This window comes from Alligator mississippiensis, chromosome 4 (assembly GCF_030867095.1).
Source record: "Alligator mississippiensis isolate rAllMis1 chromosome 4, rAllMis1, whole genome shotgun sequence".
Taxonomy (NCBI): domain Eukaryota; kingdom Metazoa; phylum Chordata; order Crocodylia; family Alligatoridae; genus Alligator; species Alligator mississippiensis.
In genome coordinates, this window is record NC_081827.1 from 183,592,822 (window position 1) to 183,613,738 (window position 20,917).

Here is a 20,917-nt window from a genome sequence, read left to right on the forward strand (position 1 = left end):
TTCAGCATCCCGCATTTCAAAATGACAGTGGGGGCACTTTAACTAAAACTTGTTCAACAAGCTGTAGTTGATCAAGCTTTAGTTAAAATGCCCCCGCTGTCATTTTGACATTGAATACACGAGATGCTGCAGATGTTTTAGTTAGAGCTGTTCCTGAGAGCCACTCTAATTAAAATGCCCCCACCCTGGAACATGTATATATGCACCCCATAATATTAAAAACATTCTGATCTGTTGTGGCCTTTCTGAATTCTTTGCAAAAGAAGAATTATGCCATTATTTTTCTGTGGTCAGAAAGAAATGAAAACTAAGAACTGGTATATTTTCCAAGGGGTGCCTTGAGTCCAACAAGATTGACAATCACTGTGTAAGAGCTATAATAGCACTGCTGCATTCATAATTAGGATTTACATCAAGTGTTCTACCATTCAGGTTATTCTTTAGTGTTTGTAATGAACAATTCACCTTTACATACTCAGAAATCCAGACTTTTTTTTTGTAACTAGGGATTGGGGATTCTAGGAGAGCAGGAGCCAGTATGGTTGCATGAACACAGAAAGCACAGGCATGCTTACCAAATTTCTCCAAGTAGTCTGCCGTCCAACACCGAGATTAGTGGAGTAGTTCTCTGTCTGGGAAGACCATTAATATCAAACAGTATGAGAAGCCCTGGAGAAACTACATCATTAGAGACCTATCAAAAGCAATCTGTCCACTTTCAGAATTAGCGAACTAGCTACTTGGTTTACTGTAACAGAGCCAAACTTAACAACAAAGAAATGAAAGCGGAAAGATGATCCCAAATCCTATTGTGATGTATACTGTGATAGTGCTTAGAAGTTCAAATCATAGTCTGTAGTAAAACAGCAAAACAGAACAAAGAAGCTGTCCTGGCCCCAGTGTTTATAACTTAAAGAGTATATATAACAGATGGATGTTTTCCCGACTCCTGAATCATGATTCAGGAATTTAATATTTCATTGGCAAGAACCCACACCTAAGGTGTAATGTATATACAAGGTACCTTTTGTCCTGGTCCCAGAGGCAAACAATCTTTTGGAATGAGGGACTAGGAAATCACCTTTCCATCATCTTGTGTATGACACTTTTTTGGAACAGGTCCCAAAGAGGTAGATAATATGATTAGAAAAGGAAGGAAACACCCCCCAAACCAGAAGCCTGGTTCCTGAAACATTGGCCTGCTACAGATTCAAGGAATCGTGGCAACACACGAACTCATGGTTCTACTCACACCCTTTGACAGCACAAACAGTCCCCACCTTAGTTAGCTTCTGCACTGTGGTAGACTGTCTTGCATGCTGGTGAGTTGGTTTCACTCCTTTCTCCCCTTTTGTTAATCTTTATATCTTAGTTTTGTTCTTGATTTTGAAGAGAAACCTCCCAAGCCTCTCACATGAAGCTAACGGACAGAGATCTGGACCTCTCGGAGTACTTGGTGAAATCAGCATCTCAACACAAGCGACTGGCTGAGGTCAGTAGAGATGTTTAGGAAGCTGGTGACCATGATGAGTGACAGGAAAGGAAGGAAGCGGAATTGACAGGAGACTTGTCCATCCAAGCTGCGGGTTCCAGATGCAGACGGCACCGCAGGGCTTGCTCCATCTGTTGCGGTCAGTTTATGAAGGTGAAATGCAACATTTTGAGACATTTAAGACATACAGAAGTAAATAACCTCCCCTGTCCCAAGTCGCAAACAAAGCCATCATTCTGCATTCACAGTAGCTGAGAAATTCCAGCACTCCTCCCAACTGTGAAGGACTGTCCTTTGACAATAGAGGTGAAATGGTAATGAAAGAAAGCACTGTAAACAGAGCTGACAGCCATCATCTGAATAGAGCAGCCTTCCCATAGGACTTTCAAAGGGGACAGCAAACAAACAGTTCCAAGGGGGAAGTAATAACCCCAAGTCAGATTCTGATCTTGGACACAAAGCATACAGCACCATACACCTTGGAAGTGCACTTCTTTGTGTCAGCACTCAGCACAAGTAGTAGCCATTACAAAGTATGCAGCAATGCATGTGGGTGGTCTAACGCTAGCTGTTTGAAAGCACAAGTTCCTTTTCTGTCCAACCTTGATATAGTGCTCTCTACTCACCAGGACATTAAAAAGGTATTACTGACAATTAAAGTGCCACTAAGCTCAGGAAAGCAGCTTTGGAGACATGGGGCAGTGATCATCTCACATTTATACCAAATATGCTCAAGTTTATACAAAGCAGGGGGAGGTCCAAGAATTAAGCCAGTTGCTTCTCTCTTCATAACACCACTATGATAGATTATAGCTTCTGCAACATCTTTACAATTGCATGGCCTTCAGAGTACACCATCACTAACACCCGTGCAAATACTTGGCCTTCCCTAAGTTTCCAGCAATAAGTGACTGAACTCAGCAAACACTTCTGTGTAGGCACATGGAGAACATTAATTTAGCCCTCTCTGCTAGCTGTCCAGCCTTTGCAAGGAGAGTCAGTAAAACCAGGGGCTACAAATATGTCTGTCTAATACAAATCAGCAGATTTGGTGAATACGTAGGTGGAGGAGGTCTGCTGAAGCAGGCATCTCTTTTCCAAGTAGATCTGCACACTACCTATCTACATAGCATCACACTGTGGAGCCTGGTCAGTGTATTTACCATAGGTGGTGCTTGATTTCCCAAGATCTTACTGCCCAAGATCTCACCAGAGCTCAGAAATGATGTGCCTTTTAGAACAAGCTCAGAGATAGATTCAGAAAAGCAGGGCTAGTTACAACCGGCACAATTTTATCAGACATGTCTGCTGGTTCCTGGCTTTGTAAAACCTTGTATTTGAAGCATCTGTTAGGGTAATAGCATGACCCTGACAGATTACAGTCACCGTTTCTATTGCAAAATCCAACTATCCTCCAGTCATGAGGTACAGCTGTGCCCAGCCCCTATAATTTATGAAGCTTAAATATTAACAAAAGTGGGGAGTTCTTTATTTGCTGTCTGCTTTGTGAATACGCAGGGACTGTGGTTTCAGGCTGTTCTTCACAATCACAAGAGCTAGATACTTGCATTTCAAAAATTAAACTTACTTCCTGGCCTCAACAGACACACAACAACTTCACACCACTTTCTTGGTACTCATTTTAAAGTACTGGGATCAGATGCCCTTCTCAGTCTTCTCTAAATCAAATAACTGCACTTTGTCCACCCTTTCCTCCTATATCATTTCCTGGACCTCTAAGCAATATTGTTGCTCTCTTCTGGACTTTTTTCAGGTTTTCCACATCTTTCCTGAAGTGCAGTGCCCAAAGTGGACACTGTATTCCAGGTGGGTCTTCAGTGCTGAAGAGAAGAACAACCCTCCCTTGTACTCTGCATCCAGCATACCTGTTAATACTATGCAACTGTCTTTTATTATTATTTTTTAAAAGAACATTGTTGACTCCTATTGCAGTTGCGATCCATTAAAATCCCAGATCCTTTTTCTACAGTAGAGTGACCTAGCCAGTTATTCCTTATTTCATTTCTGGGCATTTGATAATAGTTCTTTGCATGCATCATTGAATTTCATCTCATTTATTTCAGTCCATTTCTCTAAATTATCAAAGATGTTTTGAATCCTAATCCTGTCCTCTAAAGTAGATAGGGAAGCACTAAATACGGCATAATAATAATAAGCATAATATGGATGGGAAGCCAATTAAAGCTTAAAACTTAGAGGTGAGTTTACTAACCACTGATCTGTGTAGGAAAGGCTTGAGACTCAACAGTTGCAGTAAGAAAGGACTATTGGATAGAAATGCACAAAAAGGCTTTCACACATCCAACTTTTCCTATGATTGAGAAGAAACTTCCCAGGAAATAAGATGAGCTTCAGACTGTCCAGGAGTGTTCAAACAACAGCTTTAATCATAATATTTTTTTCCATATAATTTTTTTTAAAAAAAAGGAACATTAAAACACTGTTAAGTACAATAACCAGTTACTGTACATACTGTAGTAATGCAAATCCAGACCAAGGTTCCATAGCAGGGCCTGACATTTCTTGGGCGAAAGGCATTTGGAGGGACACACACCCAGATTGTGGTGAATAAAAAGACACTGAATTTCTAATGGAGGGAGAGGGGAAGGCTGAATCACGTAGTGATAGCACCCACTAATCCAGAACTTGACAGTTGTGCTCAAAGGATTCTCAAGAATAGAAGAGTCTGGTTTAGCAAGGTGGTTTTAGGCTTCCGTTGAAATGTGTTAAGCTGGGTGTACAGTTCCTGAGGTAGTTAGGAAAACTGGGAAAAAAAACAACTCCAAAACTATCCAGTTATTTCCCATCTTATAAGAATCCCAGGAAGCTAAACATGTTTGTCCTCTAGGCTAAACATTGCTTGTAAGATCACTAAGGCCACTACTGCCTCCACTGTCTTGATCCAAACCATGCTCATTGCTTGCCATGTGCTATATTGATGCTTCTTACAGACCCACAGCCTTTGACTGGATCTCTGCACCAAACCCTAAAGAAGCTACTCAACAGACGTCTGCACCGACAGAAGGGTTTGCTTACAGAGATCCGTTGGTAGGATCATGGATTTAAATAGAAGTTATTAGAAACAGAGAAACCAATGTTCAGATAAAGCACAAAAACATGTCCGTTTAACAGCTGCTTAAGACAACTCTGCTGCTGTACGTGGCATTTTGAAGAGCTGCTCCTTTAACAAACTTGCTCTCTGCTGGGTTAGATGCTTTTAATTAGTGTGTTGAGCTTCAGCTTCCCTCTCACGCAAGATATTCCTGTTTCCATATCAGTTTTGGTTCAGAGCATGAAGAGCTTATGCTTTTAAGGTGGCTGCTTCTTTAAAAAGAAAAAAAAGTATCTGTGGGGTTTAATGGATTTTAAGTCTGTGATACATTGCATAGGACACTCCTTAAGGCCCCTGAGGATAAAATCCATGGTTAAGGTGCTGTTCATTCTTGTGAGGACAGGTAAGAGAGAAAAAGAAAAATGCTGTTACTAATAATATTTTGGGGATGAACTTTGGAAGGGCTAGAAGAGAACGTGACTACATCCAGTAATCCAAACAAGGATGTAGTTGCAATAAACCATATATGTCTAGCTACTCACACTAGCTTGGCAGTATTTGCCTTAACAGGTCAACTTTTGGGGTAGCAAAAGTGTCAAATGTTAGTGTAACAGAAGGCTCAGGCAGACTGTGTATAAGCCATAATTTTAGACAGCAGGTGAAGGGGCCCTGTGATGGAAGCCAGCTGAACTTTTCAGAGCAAACCTACAGGTGGATGGTTGAGACCATTTGTAACCTCCTATGCTACCAACTTTACAATAGAGGTGGCAGAAGTGGTTTGGGAGAAAGTGTCATTATCTTCCTGCAACTTTCAATCACAAATCAGTCAGTAAAAAACAGCTTTCTATACAGCATGGTTAGGTGAATCCCTACACCTGAAAAAAAAAAAATGATACAAATATGCTTCTAAAACCTTTCTAGTCAGCTTGAAAGATATTTCTTTAATAGACCATGTTTTTCCCAGCTTTTCATTATGTGTGGCATCATTGCTATGTTATAAATGGGACTTTACACTCAAAATAAACTTCATTCTGTGCAAAAATATTTTTCCCCACATTAAGTGTTTCAAAAGGAGGGAAGGAGAGGGTAATTTAAAAGAGGCAGCTATTAAAAAAGGGTAGCATATGTGGCACAGGATGCTACAGAGGTGTTTCAGGTTTAGTTCTGTGGAACCCCTTATATGGCAGAGGACTCTTTAAATCATAGATTGGAGGTCAGTAACCTTGAAAAAAACTCAGTCCAAAAGCCAGTAAAATCAAAGACCATTTAATTCTAAGTAACAGCTTCCACTGACTCCAAGGTGCTTTGGATCAGATCCAAACAGATCCTAAAAATCAGTAAAAACTGATTTTTTAAAGGTTTTATAATACAGCTGTTCTGTCCTCTTCTGAGCACTTTCATCAAGTATAAATTTTAGAGAAGAGTTTACTGAGGAGGCAAAGCATGAAGTAGTTAGGCAAGGTTCTACCATAAAGAAGACTGGCATCTTTTTAGTGAATGTCCATAGTGGGGCAGGAAGGGGAAGGAAAAAGGAGAGCAATCCACTGAATCAGAAATCGTTTCAGCTTCTTTCCCAACATTTCTTGTAGCAGCAGGCTGGTATGAAGCACTCCTTTGCCTGATGCTAATGACAGCATTAACTTTTCCAGTTAAAAACTTGTTCTTGAACATTTGAAAACAGACAATGTATTTCTCCATGTAGAATTAAAAAAACGTGTATAACAAAAAGGGAAAGAGGGAATTATGAACAAGGAAGCATAAAACTCTTTTTTTTTTTGTAACATTCTCAGAGTTGCAGGCCATTTCATCTTAATGCAATAGTTTATAAACATAGTCACACGCTGTAAAAAGTAAAAAACTTTGTAAAGGGTGTGGCAACAGGGGAGACCGAGACACACATTGTGGTCTGTCCTAAACACATTATTTACATGGTTCGAGGCTAATTTCAAAGTGATAATTTAAAAGAGAAGTTTCTACACAACATAAAAAATGGCAACAACTCCCCTAAAGTGGTTTCAACCTTTAGTCTTCATTAAAAAAAAGTTAGATATTTATTTGTAAATGCCTAAAAATAGTAGTCTCTTCCACCTCCCCCACCCCAATTTAAACTTAACAAGTAAAAATGGTTTAATTGATATCAACCAGATCAAATAGAAAATAAACTTTTCTGGACTTTTTCCCCCCACAAGGAGGAGAGTGCTGAAGGAGGTCCAGCTTTACTGCTGAACTGCAGTCCTAGAGAGGACTTCCAAACTTTGGCCTTTCAGAACTGTGCAAGGAGCCTTCCTTTTTGGAGCCATCTGCTAAAAACACAAGGAATTAGGCATGCCAATATTTCCCACTGTTAGATGGCAAAATCTTCATGGTCCTGAGGACTGAAGGCCGCTGCACGAAGTATGTCCAAGGAATTGACTAGGATCAAGGTTCCTGTGAGATGTTTCCAGCGTTTTGTGATGGGGCTTTTCATTTTGTCCAGCCCTGTGTGAAGTTCCTGGATAACATCACGATAGCTGTCCCCGATTTGGTTGCTCCAGGTTAGCAGGAAATCATATGCTGGTTTCCACATGGCCTATGTTCACACCAGAGAGAAAAAAGAAGGAAAGACAATCATTAAAACACAGAATTTAAGGATCTGTCCTTGTGCCTTAGACCGGTCGTTTTTTTTACCTTTTAGAAACCATTAGCAATTGGTTAGTAGACTGTGAGGCTGCTGAGGGGCACAGGACTTGCAAGATCAAATCATGCCACAGTGCACCAGAATGCCCTGAAGAACATCCCAGACTGGATCAAGCCCATTCACACTTCAGTTCAACAAGGCACTTTACTAAGTTTCAATCCCTACTCAGCAAGGCATGCCAGCACATACTCATGTGCTTTCCTGATTTGGGATCCACAGCAAGGTAACCCTACATGTGTCAGCTTGCCTAAATCTGAACACTGAGCAATGCTGTGAATGTGGGGGGAACCTATTGGCTATTTCTCCTTGAAATACAGATTGTTTAAATGTGATAAAAAGGGAAGCAATGTATGCTACAGTAGTTACTGGTTTGGAAGTAATAACACAAAGCGATTTGGCAGTGTCAGAGGGTGATCTTAAACCAAATTTATGCCATGTGGAAATGCTCCAGAATATTATTCCCTGCATTGGAGTCCCATTTCATTTTCAAAAGTTACAGCAAAGAGAGGGGTTAACCACTGCTGCACTGTCTATCCCAACCCCAAACAAAAAGCAAGAAAGATGGAACAATCCTCCAACTGCAGACATCTTATTTCTGTATTCCTGTAAGGCAATGCATGTGACGCAGGGTTCACTGAGAAAGAGGTGCAACGTTAGCCATCAGATGAACACATGCCATCTTCAAACCATTGTACCAGGAATTATTTACTCACCTGAAAGAAAAGAAAGATCTGAGGATGCTGCTAGCTTCTTCAGTAAAATGCAGCTGGTGACAAGACTGTTCTAGCCCTGCTAATATTTCTGTGTTGGTACAGTTCTCAGTACATAAATGGTCACCAAGAAAGAAATCCAAATCCTTAGGCTCAGGGATGAACACCTGAACTAAGGCCAGTTCATCCACTTAGCAATGCAGTGATCAGAACAAAACATAGCCACAGCTTGAATCTCAGAAGGAGCACTGTTCATTTGTGGATGTACCCAAAACTGAAAAGGCAGCCAAAGCCTATGCTTGAGCATTTGTATTCCAGCCCATCGTAAAAAGCCACTTGTCCAACACCCACTGACTGCATTATCTGATCCAGTCTCACCTCATTGTCCACCACTCCATTCTTGTCCCGGTGGGGAGCTTCATAGGCATCCATCTGTTGCTTGGAGACTTTGGCTAACTTCTCTGCCAGTTCCCTCCAGCGTTGAGCCACTTCCACCGCTGTGGTGAGGAGCACAAAGTCCTGAATGAGCCTGACAACAAGCCCTTGGCAGTCCATCTTCAGCAAGGCCTGAGAGAGGGCACAGCAAACCAAGCCAACATCAGGTGTAGTCATAGGTTTTTACTTTCTAGAGGCAATCAGTCATTTCCTACTTAGTCAAACTGTGGCCCAGCAGCTGAGGGCATGTTACTACAGTGACAACAAAACTTCACCGCTTTTGAATTTGATAGAAAAGAATGAAATTGTGGAAGAAGAAAGTCAAGTCCGCAATGTCAAAAATGTGGTTCAATCTCCCTGCTTTTGAAAAAGGCCACTCAAAACACATCAGGAAAGCACACACAGATAGATAACCGTCCCTATTTGCACAGGAAAGTCTCTTCAGTCAATCTTTATCAACCCCTGATGCAGCAGGTAGCAAAATAAAGTCAGAGCCACAGAAAGAATAATCCCATTAACCAAATAAAGCATTCTACACCCATTTTGTACTGGTTTATAGAGTTAGGGAACTAGTGGCTTTCCAAGATACTTAACAGTTGAAGCCCATTAAGACTGGACTAATAACAGTGTATAATAAAAACCAATTAATTCAACTTGGTCAATACACCTCTGTGCATTAATGACCAGGGAAGAACAGTACTTTTGCTACAGAAAGCAAGATGATATCAGAAAGAAACACAAACTGCTTCTAGGGAACTCATTACTTCAAAAGTGCAAATACAAAGCACTAGGCCAGGTATAGGGAAAGCTAGTGTTGGGCCTGCTTTTAGTGAAACTCAGCTGACCAGCTGAGTTCAGAGCACTAGGCAGCATGAATGAAGCAATTATAATTATTAAAGCTTCAGGACAACATGAAATCTAAAGATCATTACAATGGTTTTTAACTGGATGGCTTACTGATCTCAAAATGGCAATTATTTTTTTTTTTTCCAAAGCACTTCATGAAGGACTTCAACCAGGGAATCTGGAGCAGAAATTATATATCTAGCACACATCTACCTAGTCATTCTTTGGCCAACAAAAGCAGACAGAGAATTTTGAAAAAAAAAAAAAAAAAGGGAAGACTCGTCTCTGTAAACCACAACCAGTCTAGGGCCTTGGCAAGAAGAACACAGTTAACAGAATCTGAATGATAGGTGTGAGGCGAGGGGAAAAAAAACAAACAAACAAACAAAAAACCTATTTTATCACATATAACCCCCTCTATCTGCCCTCATAACATGCACCTTGTTTGGGGAATGCAGAATGAAGAAAAAGATTTTTCCTTGAAAACACTAATAAGTAATTTAACCGAACAAATGATAAAATGCAATACACCATAAAAAGAACAAGTTACAAAACTAAAAAATCCACAGAAGAGGTTTGCAGGTACCTCACATCCCACGTTGGAATATTGCAGCATGTACCCAGCTGCAAACCACTTGGGGAGCCTGTTCCTGCCCCATTAACCCCTGGCTGCTGCTACTCACTCAGCAGCAAGAGTAGCAATATAAGTGAAAAGACAGGGGATGGGGGTGGGAAAGAATCAGAGGCAATCTCTTCTAGTGCCCTGAGCAGACTGGGAGGAAGGAGGGGAAGGGGGAATACATATTATGTGACTGCTTGAGGGAGGTGTCACAGCAGAGTCCTACAGGAGGGCCGTGATCTCCTTGAGGCCCCTTCCTCCGTGCCAAGTCAGCTCAAGGGCACCTTCTATTTCTTGCCCGCCACGTCTTTGCTGTTATATAAAGTTGGGAGGCTGCCTTACATCTGCTTGGGCACGGCTCTACGTTGACTCAGACCCCGTGGTTTTCCAGACTCTCCGGGGGTCTCCCTGTATGATGGGTGCTCCCCTGGCACCCTAGCCTTATGGGCTACGCATGGCTCCAACCACCCCTGATACCACGCCCCAAGCCTCGCAGATGGGATAGACGTTGGTCTGTCTCTCTGTCTATATTCATGCCCGTCTCTCGGGCCTTCTCTGTTGTGCTGCCCCCTCCTGGGCTCTCCAAGCCCACTCGGGGCCTGCCCTGTAATGTCGCCCCTTTCCTGGGGACTTCTGTGCCCCCTCTGGGACTCCTCAGCTACGCCACCTGACTCCCGGGCCCACCGCACTGCTACCCCCTTTCTCCCGGGCTCACCGCACCACTACCCCCTCTCGCCGGGGTTTACCGCAGTACTTTGCCCTTTCCAGGGTTTACCACAGTACTCTGCCTTCCACAGGGGCTCGCCATGTCTGCCCTGGGGCTTCTCAGTAGTACCCCCTCTCTGGGGCTTGCTGGGCCCACACTGGGGCTTCCTAATAATACTGCCCCCTCTCCGGGGCTCGCTGTGCCCACGCTGGGCTTCCTCAAATGCCCCTCTCTGGGGCTGGGGTCTAAGCACCCTGCAAGCTGCGCCCTTCCTGGCACCGGGGTTCCCCCACCGCTGGGGGTTCCCCAAGGCCTCCTCCAACCCCTTATAGCCTCGCCCTAGCCACCGGTGTAATAAACAACCACAAAACAAACACAAGCCTCTTGGCCACAACTTAACTCATTGCTCAAGCCTCCGGAGCTGCTGTCTATAACTCTGCTCCAGCAGCACCTGCGGGTCTCGCTGCTTCTCGCATCCCTACTCCGGGAGCTCCTGCCTCTCTGGCTGCTGGCGGGGAACTGCCAGCCTGACCTCAGCCCTGGGCTTTATAAGGGCCAGGCCTTGCCCCTTCCAGCCAGCTAACCACTGTCAGGTGTGGGTCATTCGCTGCCTCCAGTTGCCCTGGCAACCTGCAGGTGGGCTCTTATTCCCTGCTAGGACTCTTTTCCCCAGCAGTTTCCCCTCTCTAGGAGCAGAGCACCGAGGTGCCCTGCGACAGGAGGCAAGGGGCATAGTCTTCTTACCTGCGTCAGCCTGGGCTCCCTGCTCTCTGACTACAGGTGCCGTGAGAGAGAAGCAAGTTAGCTAGAGACAGGGTGCCTGCTCTCTGATCCAGCATACTGGAACTCCAGCTGGGGACAGACCGGCAATGCAGGCTCGCCAGGGAGTACCCAGGGCTAGTTCCTTGCTCACTGCTCTCTGCCTTGGATGGCATACCACATACACCAGGGGTTGTCAACCAGGGGTACGCAACCCCTGGGGGGCACTTGGGAAGGCCCCAGGGGGTATGCGGCAGCAGAGTGGAGAAGTGGGAGCATTTTCTGGTTTCACCGGTGGCACTTCTGGTTTCACCACTGCACAAGGGGGACCCCTCCCTGCTCTCTGTTCGTCGGCTGCCAGGGGTACACCAACCAAAAAAGGTTGAAAACACTTGACATAAACGATAAAATGAGGAACCAGATTTCCAGCAGCTTGTTTTTGGAAAAAAAAAGTGCGAGTTATATACAAGAAAACGTGGTATAAAAAAATTCCTAAATGGATTATTAGAACCTACACAGAGCCACTACTATGGGGGCAGCCAGCAACCTGCAGAGCCTTTGGATGTGGCTGAGGAGCTGTGGCTTTGGTGGCATTCAGGTGCAGGGTGTTTTGTCAGCACCATGCTGCAACTGGATGGTAGAGGCTTGACTGGAAGGGGGAAGAGGTTTTACTGCAGCCAGGTCATGGGAAGAAATAGTGGTTGGGTGTAAATGCTGGCTTGCCTCAGATCCATGTTGGGTTATTCTGGCCCACAGCCAAATAGCTATTGAGCCTGGGAGTTAGGGATACAGCCTCTGAATTAGAGCTTCCTAGACCTTAAATGCTGGAGGCTGCAAGTGAGAAAGATATGGTAGAAAAAATACTGCTTATACCCAATTCACTCTGCCACTGCGCAATACAGGAGCAATTAAGCAGGGGAGTGAGGGGGGTGGCCTTTGAATCGGGCCCTCCAGATGCTGGACTAGATAGGCCTACGGTCTGAACCAGTAAGAGCTCTTATGCTCTTATGTTCTACTGTTGCTAACCCCTGTACTATCAAACCCTCCCCCCTCCCCAATCTTCAACACTGGCTGGGCTCTGGAAGCTAATGCAGGAAACCCGCTAATGGATAACAACTGATCTACGGGAAAAGTTTTTTTCCTAGTTGCAAGTAGCTAAATCAGTGATTTGTGCTCCAAAACATGAGACCAGCATCCTTCTTATTTTTTAATCTTATGCAAACCGTGAATATCATCCCCTAAATATCTAATCATTCTTTAGCTCCTTCCCAGCCATGTGCCTCCTGAATATCCTATGGCATGCATTCCTTTAGATAATTAAGTGCTGCGTAGAACTTGTTTCCATTAAAACTTTTAAAGTGGTTTCAAAATGGACTGCCTTTCACTTTAACTGGGGTCTGTTTTGTTTTTGCATTACAGAAAACTGGTAGTTCTCAAGGGATCCAGAGTTATGGTGGCAGTTCCAGATATGCCAAAGGATACGAAACATGTGACAGAGAATTTTATAAGGCATTTCATTTCAACAAGGAATAGACACATGCTGTGCACAGAGTGAACTGGTGTGGTGGGGACAATATCACAAAGCATTTTCACATTAACATGCCTGGATGTGAATTCATTGGGAGTCATAAAGATGGCCCAATGGCCTAAAACATTTGTTCACATGGAAAAATACCACCACCATAGCTTCCTCAGGAGGAGAACATTATATGGTTTACATGAAAAGAAAAAGCAGAAAAGGATAAATGTCAGCCTCAAACACAGCAGTGAGGTCAGAGGAAGAGCTGGTGTGAAACAATCAGCAAGGACCCTCACCGAACCATTTCAGGAGAGCAGGTACAGGAGAACCAGGGTGGAGCAGTCCAGGGTGGAGTAGGGAGAGGAGTTCAATCCATTTGCTACAGATGTCCTCTGAGAGGTGGGGAAGAAGAGGGGTAGGGTGGTCTCAGGACAAGCAGGTGTGGTCAAGGGATGGCCTCTGAGCATAGGTGAGGCTGGAGTTTGCTGGTACCTTTTAAGGGTGTTGGAGGCAGGGGAGGCAGCTAGGGAAGGGACTGGTATTGGGGCAATGGAGAGACGGGTAGGTTTATATGAAGATATGCCCTTGTTCCTTGACCTGCATGGCACCTCATCCTAGTCTCTATGTTTTTCATGTTTTTCTTCTGCTTGCTTGGCAAGCCACTGCTCATCCATCTCCACAGCAACTGCTATCACTAGGACATAGTGAGGCTCCAAATCCTTTGCCATCATATGTCCATGTCAGCCTCAACCACCCCATTGACAAGCTGGCACACTTGGTTTTACAGAGCTCGTGGTGTGGTGGTGAGGCACATGAGAAGACTGTCATCTGGGAGATCCTTGGGAGCCAATGAAATTGTAGACTGCCTCAAATCACAACTTGGACCGTGATAGTTTACATTAGGCCCAGGATTATGGAAGTGGAGAATTGGATTAGAACCCCCTGTAACCACCCACTGTTGTCCTCTTTTTGGCCACAGTGCAGTCCATGTGGTCCCCACCTCATCTACCACACTTTGATATCTACAAGGGACGAGTTTTGAGGGGGTGGGGAAAAGCCTTGCTCTTGGGGTGTAGCACCTCTCATGACCAAGACCCCTCAGCGTCCCTTTGCACCTACTGCAGGCACTGATGGGCAAAACAGAAGAGAATCTATCTTGCTCTTATTTCACAGTGCAGTGTTAACAGTAAAATATCAACTCACCAGATATGATAACTTGGGAAGATGACACAAAGCTGAGCAACTATAAAACCATGGAGTGCTACTACCCTAATTGTACAAATGCTGATCTTTTTCTTATTGGGTTGAGGAAGACTTTTCTCTAATGTCACTATGGCACAGTGTGTACTTGCAAAACAGGGTTTTCAGCAAATAGAGAAGTTTGTTAAAACTGACATTGTAGCTTTAACTACCTGGAGTTAAACTTCACTTTAGAAGACAAGAAACTAGCTTTGCTGGGGGAAGGGGCCACTTCGAGTGGAGAGGATGTTTCACCAGCACGCAGGGTAACAAGAGGAAGGGAAGCCCAGGTAAGCATCAATGTCTGGGGAGCAGGGGGCCACAACTGCCCTGGGAGTGGGAGGGAGGCACGTGCACCCTCAGGAGGCCTCAGGTGCCTCTACACTAATGCTCGTAGTATGGGGTGTAAGCAGGAGGAACTGTGTCTCCTGATTGCGAGTAGGAACCCAGACTTAGTAGGGCTAACAGAAACCTGGTGGGACCCTACCTACGATTGGGTGGTGGGCATTTGGGGGTACACCCTATATAGAAGAGACAGGACAGAGAAGAAAGGGGGGCGGTGTTGCGCTCTATGTCAAAGAGCACCTCACATCATCAAGGATTAGCTTTGGGTTAGAGGAGGTTCAGACAGAGACACTATGGGTCAAACTACAAGGGGGGTGTGTGGCGAAAGGGACCTTACGGTGGGTGTCTATTACAGACCACCCAACCAGGGGGAAGAGCTAGACCAGGACTTCTCCAGTCAGCTTATGGAGGCGGTTAGGTCAAGCGATGTTATTGTCATGGGTGACCTAAACTACCCAGACATTTGCTGGGAGGAGCAGACAACCAGGTCTGACCGCTCGTGTAGGTTCCTGGCTGTATTACAGGACCTTCACCTTATCCAGGAAGTGCACAGCTCCACTAGGGGTAACGCCTTGCTGGACCTGGTCCTGGCCACGGGGGATGACCTGGTGAGGAAACTGCAGGTCCTTGACCACCTGGGCAATAGTGATCATCACCTGCTGGATTTCATTATACAACACAGGGCGCCTAGGGCTCACACCAAGGCTAAAGCCCTTGACTTCAGAAGGGCCAACTTCAATGAGCTTTGGAGACTAGCAGGAGAGGCACTAAGGGCCCAGAAGGTAGAGGAGATGGGAGTCCACGGGGGATGGTCGTACCTTAAGGGGGCAATCCTCTAGGCCCAAAGGATAACAGTCCCTGAGAGAACCAAGTGGGGTAAGAGTGCTCAAAAACCCCCTTGGCTCAGCAAGGGCATTCAGGAATGCCTGAGGACTAAAAGCGGGGCGTACAACCAGTGGAAGGGAGGGGCTGTCACCAAGGAGGAGTACTCCTCCTCGGCCCGGGAGTGTAGGAGGGCTATTAGGAAGGCCAAGGTAGAGATGGAACTCAGGCTAGCGTCCACAATTAAGGACAACAAAAAATCCTTTTTCAAGTACATTGGGAACAAGAAGAGGACACCAGGCAATGTAGGGCCCCTGCAAGATGCAAACAGTAATCTTGTGGCCATGCCAGACAAGAAAGCTGATATTTTTAACAGTTTCTTTGCCTCTGTTTTCTTGAACAGGGACCGGGACATCCCACCTACCAGAGATAGGGACAATCTTAGGGATAGCTCTGTCAGGCCTTCAGTCAACACAGATGTGGTTAGGGATCTTCTGAAAGGGCTAGACATTTTTAAATCTGCAGGTCCAGATGCCCTCCACCCAAGGGTTTTGAGGGAGCTGGCAGGGGTCATCGTGGAGCCTTTGGCCTGGTTGTATGAGCATTCGTGGTCATCTGGCCAGGTACCGGGGGACTGGAAACTGGCTAATGTGGTCCCTATTTTCAAGAAGGGGAGGAAGGAGGACCCAAGTAACTATAGGCCTGTAAGCCTCACCTCGGTGCTTGGGAAGATCTTGGAGAGGATCATCAAGGAGCACATCTGTGGGGGGCCTGCAGGGGAGATCATGCTCAGGGGCAATCAGCATGGGTTCATCAGAGGCAAGTCCTGCCAGATCAACCTGACTGCCTTTTATGACCAAGTCTTGGATAAAGCCTTGGATGATGGTGTTGCTGTGGACATAGTCTTTCTAGACTTTAAGAAGGCCTTTGACACTGTCTCTCGCCCTATCCTCATCAATAAATTAAGTGACTGCGGCACTGATGCCTGCACAGTTGGATGGGTAAAAAATTGGCTGATGGGGCGCACCCAGAGAGTAGTGGTGGACGGATTGTACTCAACCTGGCGAGATGTGAGCAGTGGGGTACCCCAGGGCTCGGTCCTCGGGCCTGCACTGTTTAACATTTTCATCAGCGACTTGGATGAGGGGGTGGAAAGCACACTGTCCAAATCTGCTGATGACACTAAGATGTGGGGTGAGGCGGACACACTTGAAGGGAGAGACAGACTGAAACTAGATTTAAACAGGCTACAAAAGTGGGCAGATGAGAATAGGAGGGGGTTCAATGTAGACAAATGCAGGGTGCTGCACCTTGGGAGAAGGAATCCACAGCATACATACAGGCTGGGGAGTTCCCCTCTTGAAAGCACAGAGGTGGAAAGGGATCTCGAAGTCATTATTGACTCCAAGATGAACATGAGCAGCCAATGCCAGACCGCAGCCAGCAAGGCCAGCCATACCTTGTCATGCATCTCAAGCCGGCCCAGAGAGATGATACTCCCCCTCTATGCGACTTTGGTCAGGCTGCAGTTCGAGTACTGCGTCCAGTACTGGGTGCCGCACTTCGAAAGGGATGAGGCCAGCTGGGAGAGGGTTCAGAGGAGGGCTACCCGCTTGGTGAGAGGGCTGCAGGACAGGCCCTACGAGGAGAGACCTGAACCTGTTCAGCCTCAGCAAGATCTGGTGGCTGCCTACAAGCTCATCAGGGGAGATCAACAGCAAATAAGCAGAGCCCTTTTCTCCCCAGCACCACCTGGGGTGACGAGGAACAATGGTAATAAGCTGATGGAGAATAGGTTTAGGTTAGAGATCAGAAGGCAATATTTTACAGTTAGGGTGGCCAAAGTCTGGAACCAACTTCCCAGGGAAGTGGTCCTCGCCCCTACCTTGGGCAAATTCAAGAGAAGGTTGGATGATCACCTGTCTGGGGTCTTGTGAACCCAGCATTCATTCCTGCCTGTGGCAGGGGGTCAGGCTAGATGATCTGTTCAGGTCCCTAGCTACTATGAAACCACACTTCACTTTTTTTTTTGAACAAGCCCCATGCAAGATACAAATATAAAGAGCAAGTCAAACATAAAGAAAGTGGGGGGGGGGGTGTCTTCAAACTAATAATATGAAATCTTTAGTTCCTCTAAAAATGGTTTCCAATTAGGAGATGCTAAGATTATGAGCAAGTCTTATCTTCCCTGTTTTTGCTGGAGGTTTCCCAGGAGACCCAGAGCAAAGGAGCAGGAGAGAAGTAGCAGGTGTTTTAATCTTTAATAGACACCTTTCTCCCAGCTTCAGGCACAATGGCAGAACAGCTAAGACACCACATCACAGAGGCATGAGTTTAAAGTCTTATTCCAGACTTGCAAAGGCCACTCTCAGTCAATCCAGCAGCAAATACGTCCCTGGTCATTCAGGATATGAAGTCTAAGGCAACAGGCCAGGATGCTACTCACACATCACCCCCTTACGTGCCCTGGCTGCAGAAACTATTGAACCCGATAGGTTTAAGGATTGGAACAGGTATGGGATCCTGACTTTCCAGGTATTTAACTCTCCATCCATGCTATATTGCCAAAACTGCAGCAAATTGACACAACTGAGTTGGATACCCTTTGTTCTAAAAAAAGGGGGCAGCTGGCAGGATCTCTCTCTCAGAGGGCTCTAGGATGCTGGAACTTGCTGCTTGCTCTTCCCCTTCACAATCAGTGGAATTGGGAAGTAGATGACCACTGGAAAGCCCCCTCACAGGAGGTTTCTTAAAAATGCAAAGAAGGTGCTTCCCAAGGGAGACATTTTTGCATGGTTCCTGTAGGCAGAGCTCCTGTATAAAGGCTGCTGGCATTTTATCACATCAGTAATTCTGGGAGGTACCTAGTGTCACATCTTTGATCATTTAAATACAAAACCAGTATTACCAAGCATTTTAAAGCAGGTCTATTGTACCTTTCAACTTTCCTGTTTTCAGTACTTCCTGCTAGCTCTCCAGCTTTCCACACAGTCTTCCAAGGAGACTAGATCAGATTAAATTTCTAAAGAAAAAAATCTGAGCAGAACACACAGAGACCTGCCCCTTTAGGCTCTCCTTATGCATACAGAGAAGTGACCAAAAAAACAGATTACCCGTTCTTCCCAATCTGCAGGTAACTTTTAAGGATGGGCATCACAGATTTCCTGGGTTTCAGGCATTTATATTACTTCTCATTATTTAAGTTTGAAATACCCTTAAATATAGCTCAAATGAGTCCACAGACATAGAATTTGATGGTAAAAAAGGTAAGTATGTCTAGTTTGGAACCTGCTAAAAATTGTTTTGAAAAGAAATACTGCACAAAGCAGAAAACTTCAACCCAAACCTTTCCTAGTCTACTATGTGCCCTTCTTTATTAAACGTTCTCTTTCTAGATCTGTGGGCAGAGAGCTGTTTATAAAAGCCGTCAACCACCTCCATTAAAATAAAATGTGAGATTTTGATCCTGAAAAATGGAAACAGGTGAAGATAGGAAAGGAAAAAATAAAACCTAGTAGGTTGGGGGGGGGGGGGGGGGGAGATAAATCACAGAGGATGCTGTTGCCATAACAGCTGTCTACAATACAATCACAGACAAGGAAGAGGAGAGATACTCAAAGAGCATTTGGCTTCCTTAATTTTGGAAAGACAAGTCTGAAGTGGAAGATGGATTTACAACTTAATTACAATGCAGGAAGAGCAGTGTTCTAAAAGCAAGGTTATGTCTCGCTTGGGACAGCACTTTTATTTAAACTGTATTGTGGACATTATAGATGTAGGTAACTTGTTGCAATAACTATATCTAAAATCTGGGGCCAAAGGCTAAGATGTCTATTACTCCACTGTAGGAAGAGCTGTCAGCCCTTCCTTTCCTTCAGCTCCTCAAGTGGCTGGCAGATGAGGGGATGTGCTGCGGTTTGAGGCACATATTCTAAATCTACTTCCCTGACCTTCACAGCTGCTGCTGCAAGAACATCCACATTGTGACCCCCCTACCCAATGCCAGTCTCAGAGCCACAAGATGCACTTCATGCTGAGCAGATTAACAAGTGCGCTCAGCCTCCATGTTTTCGGGAGGGCTTTGGAAATATGCATTTGACATCTTTCCATCATACAACTAGCTTCTCTCTGCGTTTGCTGTATCAATGAGCTGGTCTAAGCAGGTCAGGGAGGGTCACTAGCTTGATGCATACCCCAAACTCATGAGACCTGCTATTCAGAAAAGCATGGGGGGTTCTTTCCACAGACCTGCTACCTATCCATTTTAGTCCGGACAATACGGTGTTAATGAGAAGTAACGCTCCGTGCTCATCCATGCTGTGCATCAACCAGAAGACAGAAACGCAGATTGCTTTGTTGAAGCAAGGCTGTGTCCCTGATTGCACTCCACTGCAAACATTTTGCAGCATTCTACAGACAGACAATCTCAGTTAATTGCTTCTGTACAAACACAGAAACTACCCAGTAGTTAACAAATCCTACAGCAAGCCATTCTTATCTCTGCCATAAGATGCGTGGGGGCTGGTAAGGAGAAAACACGCCCAGAGGAGGCACTGCCTCTGCGTATTTTGGTAATTTGAATGGATTGTTAAATCAAAGTAGTACCAAACAAGCGGTGTAAGTTAAGTGGAGGAGTGACACAGGAAGATGCTGAAAATTACCTGAGGATTAGTTTACAGAGGAATTGTATTACAAGAAATGTTTGTGAACTTCAAATTTGTATAAAGCTCTGAAAGAAAATGGCTCCTTACTACATCACCATACCTGTAGGTCAGTGGCTTTCACTCTTTTTAGATTCAAAGTGCCCCTCCGTAACTTGTGAATCAAATAGCAGCCCATTTCAAAAACTAATTTATTAATTACAGTACTCATTTCCTTGAGAAGGGTCAGGTAGGATGGGCAGGCAAATAGCCAGGCAGGAACCAAGCCTGAGCTTACCTGCTTATTTCCTCGCATCTCGTGGCACCCTACAAAGGATCTTGCAGCACCCCTGGATGCCCTGACACCCTGGTTTAAAAAATTCACTGCTATAGGAAATAATGGTAAACCCGGAAATGCTATCTAATACATACATGCGTGTGCACACACTGACAGTTTCAAAATGATTCTGTGAAACAACAGTCACAGTCTAATTAACTTTTTCAATTAAAAGTTTTGTTTTAAGATGACCTGAAAAGCCACTTAGAACTGTAGAGCTGAATGCAGATTTCAAATAAAATATGTATTATTTTCAGGGCTTTGTGGACTGATCCCACAGAACTGGCTCAGTGATATACCCTTCTTGCTGTAGGACAGCACTATAGAAACCAAAATCAGCCAAATCTTTTCAGCCTTCATGACGGGCACAAAAAGTTTATCAACTAACCTGAGAGTAAAGTGATGCAACTTAAAGTTATAAGACCCATCCAAAACAAAGGAACTGAAAGGCATGAACTGCCCCAGTAAATTCAATGAGTTAACTTTGAAACATCATAATGATAATACCATAGCTATGCAACTCATTGTTTGTGTCTCATGATTTCAGCAGAAGCCACCAGCTGCTGTGTTCATTCTACGGCCTTAAACTGTCCCCATAGTACTAAAAATTCTGGTTATTTTGCATTAGCTGCCATAACCTCCTGCTACGTCCCCTGACAACATCTAAGATGAGGTTATGGGTTGTCAATACAAAAACT

General features: G+C 44.8%; 1 protein-coding gene across 5 annotated transcripts in view; it reads right to left on the minus strand.

The window, feature by feature from the left end:
- Positions 1-3,877: 3,877 nt before the first annotated feature.
- The window catches only part of SH3BP4 (SH3 domain binding protein 4), a 126,832-nt gene continuing 109,792 nt past the window's right edge, over positions 3,878-20,917 (minus strand). For all 5 annotated transcript variants that reach the window (XM_014594253.3, XM_019492203.2, XM_059727166.1 and 2 more), the window contains 2 exons: positions 8,331-8,519; positions 3,878-7,134 (listed from right to left, as the gene is read on the minus strand). In XM_014594253.3, coding sequence (XP_014449739.1) covers positions 6,910-7,134; positions 8,331-8,519 — 414 coding nt within the window. In that variant the 3' untranslated portion in view covers positions 3,878-6,909. The remainder of the gene's footprint in view (positions 7,135-8,330; positions 8,520-20,917) is intronic.